The 13,952-nt window shown below is 45.0% G+C and overlaps 1 protein-coding gene across 1 annotated transcript in view; it reads left to right on the top strand.

Moving 5' to 3' along the window:
* Positions 1–13,795, top strand: part of LOC119446575 (neprilysin-4-like) — a 70,757-nt gene extending 56,962 nt beyond the window's left edge. Inside the window, exons 12-22 of the mRNA XM_037711044.2 lie at positions 1,361–1,583; positions 2,407–2,505; positions 2,829–2,903; positions 3,310–3,413; positions 3,722–3,780; positions 3,866–3,917; positions 5,128–5,195; positions 5,487–5,617; positions 8,157–8,222; positions 8,683–8,855; positions 9,393–13,795. Of these exons, the coding sequence (XP_037566972.1) occupies positions 1,361–1,583; positions 2,407–2,505; positions 2,829–2,903; positions 3,310–3,413; positions 3,722–3,780; positions 3,866–3,917; positions 5,128–5,195; positions 5,487–5,617; positions 8,157–8,222; positions 8,683–8,855; positions 9,393–9,492 (1,150 nt within the window). The 3' untranslated portion in view covers positions 9,493–13,795. The remainder of the gene's footprint in view (positions 1–1,360; positions 1,584–2,406; positions 2,506–2,828; positions 2,904–3,309; positions 3,414–3,721; positions 3,781–3,865; positions 3,918–5,127; positions 5,196–5,486; positions 5,618–8,156; positions 8,223–8,682; positions 8,856–9,392) is intronic.
* Positions 13,796–13,952: the final 157 nt, after the last annotated feature.

Here is a 13,952-nt window from a genome sequence, read left to right as displayed (position 1 = left end):
CGCCGTCAACAATAGTTCGGTGCGTTGTCTGTGTGATGCACACAACCGCTGTCAAAACACTAGCGTGAACAAGCGCGCCAGCAGCAGCGAGCGAAGGTTCATGCGGTCTATCGCTTCACCGGAAACTGAGCGGCGAAAGCACAGCGCATACAAAGGTAGGAGCCGTGCTGCCGATCGCTTTCAAGATACGGTGCGCGCGACCGCCCGGCGCTGCGCAAAGTACAAGTTGCTCGCAGAGCAGAAGCCGCAACCCCTCCCTCCTGCGCTGCCTTCCCGCTGTCCTCCTTTCACGTGGGAGATGAGTCGCCAGTTGCCCTTGCGCCCGGTCGCAAGTTACGCATTTGGTGCCGCAGCTAAACGTCGCCTCCCCTCCCTCCCTACCGTCCCCCACGGCCTTTCGCGCGACGGAAGAAATGGCGTTTGCTCTCCGCCATGAGTTCGCTCCCCGTGAAAGCGCGCGTCCCTCGTGCGCTTTCATTCGCACATACAACATACGGCCAATGAGAGTTTTTTTTCTACATCCGGACGCCACCATCGAAGACTGAGCCCTTAACAGCTTCGCTATAAAAGAAGAATCGTTTGCGGGCACCAGCACCAAAAGCACAGTCCAGTAACGATATGATAGTCACAGGAGTGAAAGACAAGTATCTTCGTATATAGAAGGACAACACCACTGCGAGATCAGTTCAATAAGGAAGAAACACAATGTAGAAGACAAACGTAATGTCACTTATAGACAGTCGATAAGAATATTGTCCACTAAAAAATTGTGAAGGGCACTTACAGCACGCCTGTGCTTCTCAGGGTATGACCACGGTCCAAGCACTTTGCTCAATGTGGCAGGACGTCTGTCAAGGGTGTTCAAACGATCATGCAGGCGAAGCCGCTGTTGGTCATATCGAGTACATTCTATGATATCTGTACATGGCAGCGCGGTGAATCCGTGGCCGAAATAGTGTAACGATTCTATTCCCGTTCTATTCCTTTTCGTTCTTCGTGTGTGGTCCGAGCTGCGCTGCACCCACGTTATCTTCGGGAACGGCCGGCAGTGAACGGTGGATTCATAAGAAAGGAATAAACTCGAGAGATTTGAATCCTTAGGTGTGACTTACTGAGCGTGATTTTGTTCCGATGCCTCTTCCGCTGTTATTTCTCTTCGCGCTTTTCGCGCTTTGTCAGACCCGCGTTATCACCGGGACCAGCCGGCCGTAAAGAGTGGATGATAAGAGTGGCAGATAATCGAGCAGAAGGCATCGCTACAAAATTATGGCCATGCCCCTTTTTCCACCCACGACGATTTAAGTATATATATTTATGTGTATTAAGTGCGGAATCCTCCCGGCGCGCTGTGTTTCTGCAGGGTGGTGGCCAACTACATCCTGTGGCGCTTTATCTCGAAACTGGTGGGCAGCTTGGATAAGCGGTTCGTGGACAAGCAGCAGGAGTACTACGGCGCCATCTACGGTACCCAGTCGACGCCCCCGCGTTGGAAGAGCTGCACACTTCTGGTCAACAAGAAGATGGGCATGGCCGTGGGGGCGCTCTTCGTGCGCCGACACTTCAACGACCAGAGCAAAAAGAAGGTGCGCCGCCGAACGGTTGTCTTCACGCTAATCCACCCCACATCAATACACCCTCTTATCAGTTCAACCAGTTGCTAAAGCGGGAGAAGTTGGGCTTGCTCTTTTCACACGAGTACAGCTCAAAAAATAAGAAAGAAAGAACGGAAAAAACGCGGCATAACAGATACAATGAGGCACTGCGCTGTCTGGAGTACTGATCTGCCTTTAGATCAGTACTTGTTTTGTGCACTGCTACATTCTAGAGAACCAACAAGACCAATTTTCTGGTCTTATCCTGATTTGTTTTTGCGTGCTGCTGCTAAGTGCTCCCATAAATAATTCTGTACCAAGAACTATATCAGATCTCCAGGACCCACTTTGGGCCATCCAGCAAGCCCGGGAAGCTACCGAGAGACAGGGTCTCTCTGCTGCCCTCGGTGCGGCCTAGACCCAGGCCATCAATTTGCAGGATATTCATTAAAATTGTCTCAATCAAGAACCCTTCATCTCAGCAACATTTTGCTGCCTTCTTTGACGGACGAAAGTCAACAACTGCATTTCCTCAAAATGCATCCAATTGTCGCGATGATGTATGGGCTCTTTACATTGGCGCGAAGAACATTCGCACTGGGCTTGTTCATATAGTAATTAAATCTATCCCATTATGGGCTTGTGATGCAAACATCATTTGTTACTGCACGAAGTCAGGAGCCGAGTTCATTCGTCATAGTGTTTGTTTTCGCTGATCATGCCTAGATTTTGTAAACTGATATAAGAGAACTTTGCTTATGTTTCCAAGAATAATCTCGCGTTCCCTTTCCACCCTTCCTTCCGACCACTCAAGGCCGAGGAAATGATCAACGACATCAAGGAAGCCTTCTTGGAAATTCTCATGAATGTTGACTGGATGGACAACGGAACCAGGGAAGTGGCCAGAGAAAAGGTTCACATCTTCTTTTCCGTGTTTTTTTTTTTACTTTTTTTTTACTTGAGACTTGAAATAATTTGCAGTGTGTATTTTTGGCGAGCATACTGTGATCTTCGGGTACAGCTTAGTCAGATTATAGCAAAAACATCTTTTACCACAAAAGCAACTCATAAACCTAGCTCCGTGCTGATTAAGCCATGAAGACGGTATTGTTCGGCTTATAGAGATGAATGATGGCAGAGAACATAAATAAATTCATTTTGCAGCTTACAGACGCAGATGGCTTATCATTCGCGAAACTCGCATTACATACCGATGTCCTTACGCGTGACTTGCAGGCTGAGCTTATGACTCAGAAGATAGGATACCCTGAGTACATATCAGCCCCACATGAACTGGACAAAGAATACGAGGTAAGTACATTGATACCCGAGTGTTTTGCTCCAGAATTTTGTGACTATACTAGCTGCTTCTGTTACGCGGGTAAATACTGATGAAGGCCTGTATCATGCTTGTTTACTATGTTTCTCAAGTTACTATAGTTTTAGTACCCCAGTGCTTTAATATCAACTACCTGTTAGGTGATGAAATGTCCAAGGGCATACTTTGCTGACTTTATAATCCCATGACTAAATATGTTCATTCCGAGCCGCAACAATTCTCATATTTTCATAATGTCACGGCTTAAAAAGCTTTTGCCAGATAATTTGACTGAAGCATATCTCCAGGCCCTTCCGATCGCAGGCCAAGACCTGGGCACTCTACGCAAAAAAATATATTGGAGATAAAGTTCGTCTCACGATGATATTATTGTCTCAGGTAGAGTTCAGACCCGACACATACTTTGACAACATCATCAAGAGCCTTCGCCACAGCGCACTGAAGATCGAAATGAAGCTCAGGAACGGCGTGGACAAAAACGAGTAAGTACGTTGAAATTGTAAAACCTCGACAGTGATGTCTAAGTCTTGTGGTCTTAAGGGCTGAAACACAAGCTTGTAGCACCATGCGATTTCTTTCTGCTCACTTAAACGAAATATGCTATATCAAACAGCAAATAACAATCTAAACAAATAAAGAAAATTGAAAGGACGACATTCTTCGTTCCAACAATAATATTGGCTTTTCCCTTAACTTTTGCTGGAAGTCTTAATAACTCTGTTAACGTTGTACGCCCTACTTATGTGCATGTGCGCTAATAGAGTTTTTTCGTGTATAATTCTCCCTTTAGATGGATCACTTACCCTGCCGTCGTCAACGCATTCTACACTAGATCGAAGAACTTCATCAGTAAGCTTATTACACTTTGCACAAGCGCTCTTTGACGACAGCTACGTCATTCTACTGGTCGGTATGTCTATGTGCTTTTGTGCAGGTTTTCCGGCCGGAGTACTGCAGCCCCCTCTGTACCACCAGCACTATCCCAAGTACGATCGTGATTTTTTTTATTTATTTTTTATTCCTGCCAATATCTCAAATGTTACGATGACTATAAGAACAGCGTCATAATGTGCCTCATTTTTGTTCTTGAGGAAAGAATAAGGGCTGGCGAAAAACTAGCTGGTGAGCTCATATTTCGTGAGGTGTAGCAAAAAGCAAAACAACGGAAAAAAAATACCATTTAATGTCTCGACCGTAATTCGACTCACTCGTTGCAGTGTGTTCATTAGCGTAAGTGTTAATAACATACCTAAAGTACATGCTTATTAACCACTTTTTTCAGCTTGGAGATACTAAAGAATGCATTTGTTATAAAGCAACTAATTTCTGAAAGAATAAGGAAACTGTGGACACATACAGTCAACATTCGTACACCCAAAAGGACTTAGTGCTGCACCATGGCCGTCGGGCTTGCAGCTTAGGGGCTCTTAGATTACACACCCGTGGCGATGATCGTTGGGTGAAGCGGCTTAAAAAGTACCCGAGCAACTCTATCGGGCTACCTTCGTATGAGCTGCGGAACACGGAAAAACGAAGTTTGGGCGCATTAGTACAGAATGAGGCGAAATTCAATATGCAGTAAAACTTCCTGCAAACAAGTTTCAGTGGACCTCAAGAAACAGCTCTCTCAAATGGAAGTTCATTCAAGTGAAACGAAAATATATGGGCTCTTTCTCGGCGCATTCAAGGGATGTTTTGATTTAATGTTATTTTACTGCAATGTGCTAATAACATAAAGACGTGATACGTCGAGCCCTTCCTGCGTACTTATACAGCACACTGTCACGCTAGTGAACTTCCAACGACGTTTACTTCAGCGTGTCACATACAAAACAGTTCAAGAACGGGATTGTCCTGGCTTCGTGAATAGTGAGCACCATTGGCCGGTCCGCGAATGAGCAGATTGCACTTCTCGTACTGCGCACTCGTCACTAATCGCGAAGCCGCAAACATTCTGCGCACATCAGATGGACGTGTTCTAACCGCGGGCGCAATGCACAGGGAGTATTATGGGTGTTGACTCTGACAAAGCACTACGCTTGCATAAAGGATGTCGAGTTCACGAAGCCAGTCTGAGGTAGGTGGCATGCTGTTACGTTCGCGCAACATTGTACATTCAGTGAACCTATGGGCAACGTAAAGGACTGAGAAAGGTGACGTCAGTCATGCACTGTTAATGTAATTTCTTATTCAAAGGTCTGTCAATTACGGCGGAATTGGCGTCGTCATCGGCCACGAGATAACCCACGGCTTCGACGACAAAGGTGCGTGCGCAAAGCTTTTTCTTGCCACGACAGAAATGTCTTCTTCTTGCATGAACATTTTAGGCAAGAATTTCATAGTATTCGTTTAGGCATCTGAAGCGCTATAGATGCGGATCCATCGGCCAATAACACCGAGTCATGTTGTTCTTGAGATCGGCTTAAAATGGCATGCTCTGTATTCAATATGTCTGGCGGTTTTCAAATCCAGAACATTCCTGTCGACAATTTCGTTGAAGCGGTTTGTGCAGCCGTCATTTTTGGGAGCGCACGTGTCATCGTACTTGTTTCCAGGACGTCAGTTCGACCAACATGGCAACCTGAAGCAGTGGTGGAAACCTGAGGCGCTCACCTTGTTTCACTCCAAGGCGCAATGCATGATCGATCAGTACAGCAGATACGTCTTGCCTGAAGTCAACATGGCCGTAAGTGATAAAACTGCGTGCTGTGACAATGTGACTTTGTGTACAGCATCCTTTACAAAGTCGAGTCAAGTCAAGTCGAGTCGAGTCGAGGTGTTCAGGCCGTTGCAATGTCTACGTGAAATCCAAGCTGTGATAAATTACATAGAAGTACGTCTTTCTGGTGTTTTACGTGCCAAAACCAGTTCTGATTATGAGGCACGCCGTAGTGGAGGGCTCCGGATTAATTTTGACCACCTGGGGTTCTTCAACGTGCACTACAACGCAAGCACACGGGCGTTTTTGCATTTTCACCTCCATCGAAATACGGCCGCCGCGGCCGGGATTCGATCCCGCGATCTCGTGCTCAGCAGCGCAACGCCTTAGCTGACTGAGCCACCGCGGCGGGTAAAATTATATGGAAGGCAGAGCCAACGTGAGGGGCTTTAGACACGCTGGCCACATCTGAGACGTCCTTATATAGCTTCTTTTTAATGACATAACTTCAAAGGAGAGGTTGGCGTCTTCAGGTGCCACCGTCTAATCCTCGTTGCATTGCAAACAAAATGAAATCAGAAAATGTGCTAAAAAGAAACATTGATTACAGACATAGAGCATGAACATAAAAAAATCATAGAAAGCTTTGTTTACGTATTCAATTTAAGTGTCGGCTTAAAGACACATGTATGATGTAAGTGTGTGCTTGTAAGTTTGTCAAAAGTTTATGCAGTATTTTATGTGTGGGTATACTTATGGTCTGTACACGCGTCTGTGAAAGTGAACTTCTTTTTGTGTTCTCGGATAATACTAAGCACATGTGTTGACACATGCAACTGTATATATGATCACCTCCTGTTGGTCCCTGGACTCGTGTACAGAACTTTGTGATATTACCTACTGACTGCTTTTTTGATTCTTTAGTGCTGCATTTTGTTACAAATTTGAGACAATATTTTTTCTTGCCAAGCGACGCGGAGTAGCCAGTGACACCTAAAGGCGCCAACCTCTCTATTACATCACGTCAATAAATAAAAAAGAAAAAGGTTGTGTACATGTGTTCAGGAAATCACATAAGATGATCAGATAGGAAGCCACAGAAGATAAACATGTAGAGTTGCAAAAACAAAATACAACTACTTGGAGTTGTCCGAAAACGAATAGAAGTGGACAGTTTTGCAGACGAGTCGACGACTAAGCTTATTTAAAGCACAGAGAATAATAAAATCACCTTGTCGTCACAGCAAAGAAAGATGATATAGCTTACGAAGGCATAGCGTCCATTCAGACGTCCCTCCGACTGAGGAAGTCGTCTTTGGATCACACAATGCTGCTCTTTAAATTATTTTTATTGTACGAATTAGTATGAATTTATATGTATAGCAGTATTGCGATGTAATCCTGAGCCTGTATAAATTATTATGTAGCGATGCCTTTTTCTTGTTTCTATTCATTTCCTATCACCCACCGCTCACTACCGGCCGAAAAAAAGAAACAGAAAAAGAAAGCTAAATGCTGTGGTTTTAGGTGCCAAAGCCACGATATGCTTATGAAGCACGCCGAAGTGGGGGACTCCGGATTAATACTGCATACCTGGGGTTCTTTAACGTGCACTCAATGCATGGTGCATGGGTGTTTTTGCATTTCACCCCCACCAAAATGCGGCCGCCGCTGATGGGATTTGATCCCACGCTCTCGGGCTTAGCAGCGCCACGCCAATACCACTACGCAACCACGGCTAGTCGCCGCGGCTTCGTGATTAATGACATTTTGCAGAGAACGAAGTATCGGACTCAATTTGAAGTCGCAGCGACCGCATTCCGGTGCACGCCCCTCTACCGAACATTGCGTGCACGGTAGAAACACCCGGATGGTCCAAATTATTCCGGAGCCCTCTACCACGGCGTCTCGTACAGCCCCCGTCTTGCTTTTGGATGTTAATTGAATTCTTCCAATCAATCAATTAAGTAATCAATCGATCAATTATTCCCGTTTGCGATTTCATTTCATATTGAATCACTAAAGCTGTGTTCATCATTTCTCTTTCTTTCGAGATAGAGAGAATGCTATATTCAAGAGAGCAACGGTTGTATCAACTGTTCTATCTTTTCTTTTTCATTTCTCATGCATTCCGCCTATGCTGCTCTTATTGCGCTGCGCTGATACTTCACGAGGGAAAAAAAGTATCAACGGCTACTTTACGCTTTGTGCACGCAGACTCCAATGTCTTTAGGTCAACTCAAAGTCAATTTTGGTTCAAAACTAAACATTGTCATTTAACTGAAAGAAGAGATGGGGGCACAAACAAAAAAGCCCACGCAGGTGCAGGTGCAAATGTAGTCCATTTGCAACATATGTTGGAATCTGCAAAGCCCTGACATGGAATGATCTGCAATGAAAGGGAAAGTTGAAAACCAGCTGAAAATATCCCGAAGCTGCGAAGGGAACCCCTAAGAAAGCAAGCTTCGTGCTTTTAAGAAATGTGTCCTAGTACAATAGCGAGCTCTCATTGAGAGCAACTGTGATCAAGGTGCTCAGACTTACACATATGTTGCATTATGTTCAGGTCAACGGTGTAAACACCCAAGGTGAAAACATCGCTGATAACGGAGGCGTCAAGCAAGCGTTCAAAGTAAGCAGTTGTCTTCTCTCTCTTTTTAATTTCATTTGTAGTACGACGGTGACATTCGTTAGAATTTTACTTGCATTAGTACCACTAGAAAAAAAAAGGTAGGAAACCTAACCTGTAGCATAAAAACTTTCACAGTAACATTGTGTAAGAGATGTAGCGTATGTATATGTAAAACAGAAAAGTAAGACGTACGTGCGAAAGCAAAATTATGAACCCTTCCAATTATTCATAACGATGACCACTGCAAGCAGAGATGTCCGTTCCCATAAATTCATCCAGCATCTTTCCACCGCATAAGTAGTAGTTGAAAAGCATGTCAGACCACTTCCACTATAAGTACATAAAGTAATGCAGCAGTACTGTTCACAAAGTCAAAAGTCCGTCCGCGCTATTGTACTTCCCACATAACTCTTAGTACCGCAGTGCGCTGAGCAACGTACGTACTCTGCTTGCTGTCCAGGCGTACAAGAGCAGCGTGGAGCGCTGGGGTCCTGAGCCGTACCTGCCGGGCCTGAACCTGACACACGACCAGCTCTTCTTTCTCACTTACGCCCAGATCTGGTGTGGCACCACGAGGCCAGAGCACGCCGTCAATACCATCCGCACGGGAAACCACAGCCCGGGACGCTTCAGGTATATAACACGACGGTCCCACTCCGAACTGCTATTTGCCTATATTTGCACTGACTAAGAAGAGCTTAGTATAGGCGTGCACGAGTGTTCCGGCCGACCATTCATGACAATGACAAAAAACAACGTTGCAACGTGCCTCTCGGCTTTCCTTTTTGCTTGTCATCTGTACTTAGCGACTGGTTTTAAGGTTCGTTCTTTCGAGCCGTTTGCGCTCACTGGACCTTTCCATGCGGCTTCATCTGCGACCACGAATTGCGCACGGAGGAACCACTGTGCCACTCGTGGCTTGGCATTGCTTTTTCTCTAATGCTCTAGGGCGTCCATACTTATGCAAAGAGAAAAGGTAGGCAGGGTAGTAAGATAGATCGCTCTTATTAACATTCTAGACACTTTCTGAATACATGAATGAAGATTGTAGGATGAATGGACTCGTGAAAACGCGGTAATCATATAAGTCATTCCGCTTTTCTGTGCCGCTGAAGGTCTCTTCGTACCTACGACGCTATACATTTTCTCTTTCGTCTCTCGTTAACGCAGGGTTGTCGGTGTGGTGTCCAATTCCGTTGACTTCGCCAGGGCCTACCACTGCAAACCGGGAAGTCCCATGAACCCCACGAAGAAATGCGTCGTCTGGTAGAAAAACAGCATTCCGCACCCGGACGGGGCCTGAAATCAGCGGATTTTTCATCCCTGCAAACAGAACTTTTCCGTCGGGGGAGCTCATTCCGCGGACGCTCATCGCGCTCCTTACCGGCATCGTCGTGACAAGGATACGTCCTGGCGCAAGTTCTGTCTTCACGTCGCCAGCTGTCGAAGCCTTCCCACGAACACTTGCCCACACTGATCGCTTGCGAAGTCGTCACATCATCGCAACAAAAGTTACACCCTGCCTCGCCAGAACGATGCAGCGTTATGAACGCTCTAGCTAGCTTCAGCCAATCAGGGGCCGAGTTCACAAATATCCCTTCAAGTAATAACGGTTCCCGATTCACCTGCGCCCGTCTGCCGGCCAGCCACAGAAAACTAACTACATGTTTGCGAACAAATGAGGAACTGCGATAATTGTGGATACTCTTCTTGGCAGAAAGGGCTAAAAGCAAAATGAGCAGGTGATCGTACGGACTATCGACGTGTTAAATGTGCGCCCATTCAAGCGACTCAAAGAGTCGCTTGAATCTTGTCTTTTGACCAAGCTGGTGCCAGCGAATTCGCAGAAATTTCGCTCAGTATGTCGGCAGGCCAGCTCGTGCACATAATACCTTTAGAGGTGCTGTCAGTTTTGCCTGCATCATCACAGACGTCAGTCCCTCCATATTTTCTTTGAGGCACGTTCAGGGGCATGTCTGTAGCCGGCGTACGGTGCAGCAGTCAAGGCGCCCGCCTGTCAATGAGCAATCTTACTTGCGCATGTCTTTGAGCATCCACTCTCTTCGAATGTTGATGCCAGCTACAGCTTTACAAAGCGCTGCATTGTTTTTATGGGGCAGCACACAGTTGGAAGCGGGGGTTTCGCGCTCGAACAAGGAGCTGTCGCAGATCGGCATTTGACTCTTTTGTCAACTTAGCGGCCTAAACATTCTCGTTACGGTGTATAAAGTTGCACGTTTTCATATTCAGAGGCAACAGTTATAGGCTACTGCCTCAAGTAATTGTAACAAACCTGCAGGTATTGGTATTTTGTTTATTTGTCATCAGGAGCCCCTCATGTGTAAGATCACCGCCAGGCGTCGTTTATGTCATTGTCGGCACGGTGTTACCTTTAAATGTTAAAATACGCACTTTTGTAAATTTTACCATGAAAGAGTGTATAGCCACATATCCGCGATTGACGATTTTCAGTGGTGCGAAGCGCCCGTGAATCGCTTGCATCAACGACGTCACGGCCGCCATCTTGGCGAACCAAATGCATATATATTATCAGGCAGCGCCCATGTCTCATCCGCTTATTTCAAACAGTGTAGGTTGGTCCCCGTGTGGCTGAATGTGCAAGGCGCCGCATAACAAGACAGCTTGTGGACTTAATGCAGCCGACATATTTTGACTGACACAAGGATGAACTTCTGTGTACACACACTGGCCGTGAGAATCGCGTACACGCGAAACAGCAAGCATATCATGCGACCCCGCGAAGCCGGGGTATAAAAGGGGATGACGTCGATTACACAAGAAATAAGAGCACGCTGGGTTTTCGTGAAGTTGTGGACACGACATTGATTGACGTCTGCGTTCTAAGCGGGAGGACTCGCTCGGACTTGATCGTCACCAAGAAGTGACGGTCGCGTACATGCGTTCGTCACATTTTGTTAACAACTCCAACTTCTGAGAAGTTAATAGCTGGCAATTCAATTCCGTTGCCTGATTAGCCATCTTGTCGATCCATTTCTTGAACGGCAAGTGAATATAAACCTCGTAAAGGTGCCAATGATATCTCACATATTTATTAAAACGTAGAGAATGAGAAAATGAGCTGCCCACAAGCAGTTTATCTACAAATCACGATTAGGATACAAACCATTCCGAAAAAAAAATTCTTGTCGGAAGACGAAGCTGGATACCGGTGAGCCTTCTGACGTATTAAACGACGCTTACTCCTTGTTTCAATTTTTTAATTCAATATCTTTTTCTCATATTAGCATAAATCGGCATTGCTGTTGGTAACGTAAATTTAAACGCTATGTCCCTTATTCTGACAAAAATGTTTTGTTGTTGCTATGTCTTTTCGGCATTGCTGCCGTAGTAATACACCTAGTCCGTTAGGTTGAGTTGTGTATAGTTAAAAGGTGAGACAGAAGGGAAGGCATTGTTCATAGCATTGCTTTATTTTTGAGCTTCGACCTTATACATTTTTGAGCATGTCATTCAAGGAAAAAAGTTACATCGCGCTTCTTATTATTTTGTTATTTCAAGGCGACCTCGCAGTGAACCGCTACTGAACAGCAAATGTCAATACTCATTTACATATTACCAGTATTTCGAAGTCGTTTCTCGTGTTCAAAGAAAACGCAATGTAGAATCTTCGTAAACGTCTGGCCACACAATGGTACTCAAAGAGAAGTATCAAACCGGTCGTAGGCTTTAAAAGTGCTCCTTCAGAGTTGGCTTTGCATACCTTCGGCAGAAAGGGGTTGTTTTGTTAGCTTTTAGAATGGAGGCTTAACATTTTTTTCTTGGATTCAGACCCCCAAACCACGGCACTCATTAATTATTGGTGGTAACGCAGACGCCACGTCATCTTCACGTTATTCGTGTCCTTTTCGAGCAGGAAAAGTACATCAACATGGACAGGCTGAATTTTATTGATTCCCGAACGCAATGTAAATTCTCTCTTTAGAAGAAACGATTGACTAGACACAGACAGAAGCTTCTAAAACCTGCAATGCTACAGGAAGACAATTCTAGAAGCGTGTTCTGCCATTTTGTTTAACCAAACGTTTCTTTTTTTTTTCCAACTACAGTAAAAATGTACAGTGCAGAGGCTACACTCTAGACCATGCATGTACGACACGTATCACCATCTGCTGTGAGATCACTCTGTCAAAAGCTGTCTTTTACGACACTGAATACTGCGTGTTTGTGTGTTTTATGCACTGTTCTCCGTGACTATATCGGCGATCTTTTTCTCGTTGCAAGCAGTCAAAATGAAAGAAAGAAAAATGTTGACATTGATATGTTCAAAAAATGTATTGTTATCGCCCGATGTGCATTGTTAAACGACGTTCATTTCATTAGCGGCCAACGTTTGCGGTCGTCATTGCCTATTGGCCGGACATTTTTGTTATGCTCACGTGCATGACCTCTGAGATCTGAAGGCACGCAGCCTCGGTGGCCACAATCCCGGAGGTCATGAATTTTTACATAGTCCTTCAGTGTCGCCGCTACTAGTACATTTCTTAATTTCCTCTCTCGCTTTAATTCCTAATTGTTGTTGTTATTTTCGTGCAGTCACCTCGTGAAATTTCAAAGGCAGTTTGCTTGTTTTTGATGTGATAAGAGTTGCGATCACAGATCTGTTCTTGTTGCTGTTGTTACCGTTGTCATTAAACCATTTTCTCGTTTTTGTTATTTAAATATCAATCAAAATCGCATCTGTTATTGGACTTGTTGTTAGCCTGTCCATCTTTAAATAAGAAAAAAGAAGTCACTAGTTTATGCACATATCCACAATACCCCGCCCAACGGTCCTTCCACCGTGAAAACATCAGCGTTAGAAACCACACAATGCATCCCCGCTGGTTGCTTCTTTTCATTTTTGTTATTTTTTATTGTTCAAATGCTTTAAAATTTGCGGACGCGTTCGCCGCCTCGTTCCTCCTACGCTCATTAGTATTAAGTTGCGTATTTGTTACTGGCACAGTCCGATGCCAGAAAAAGCACTCGGGATGCCATTTTTGTGTCGAATGTGCTGTTCAGACGGTTGCAGACGCTTGCTTAACTTGTATAAAATTCATCATATCACCCATTATTTGAGCAGTATTTGACTTTATTCGTTGCAACAGGCATCGTAATGCCGGCGTTGAGGGCTTTTTAGAACCTCACATTCCCGTACTGTACACATCGTTGTCACTTATACTTTGACACAGATCGCTTCAGAAGCTTTCGGTCAGCTTTCTTAGTTCTTTTCCCCCCTTTTTTTCTTTCCACATACAGTTCCCTTTAGTTGAAACTCGTTGACGTCATATACTACATAACAGCGCACAGAGCGAGGCTGTACTTACCGCGCCGTGCGACATGAACGAGGGAGTCATTCCGACCTTTATACATCTGTAAAACAGTCATCGTTGTATACTGCAATCATTACCTGTGTACCTGTAGAAGGTACACGTACAGTCATCCGTTCGCTTTACAACACGTGCTGAAAGATTCGTTAAGGAAACCTTGTTTTTTCGTATGTACCTGTTACCTTCTTCACGTGAAAATAAAGCGTTTGATTTGTTGGTTCAGTCTGTTGGTACGTGCTCTCGCAAATAGCCGCTTCTCTCTACGGTCGCCGTCCGGTAAGAAGAGGCTGCAGTGGCCTCCTGCATTCAAGCTGTTCAGCTATTGGGACGTTGGCGACTGCCTCTTCCCTCCTGCAGTGACAAAAATACGGCAACGCAC

This window comes from Dermacentor silvarum, chromosome 3, assembly GCF_013339745.2.
Source record: "Dermacentor silvarum isolate Dsil-2018 chromosome 3, BIME_Dsil_1.4, whole genome shotgun sequence".
Classification (NCBI taxonomy): domain Eukaryota; kingdom Metazoa; phylum Arthropoda; class Arachnida; order Ixodida; family Ixodidae; genus Dermacentor; species Dermacentor silvarum.
The sequence above is the reverse complement of the archived record's forward strand: the minus strand, read 5'-3'. Positions and strand labels throughout refer to the sequence as shown.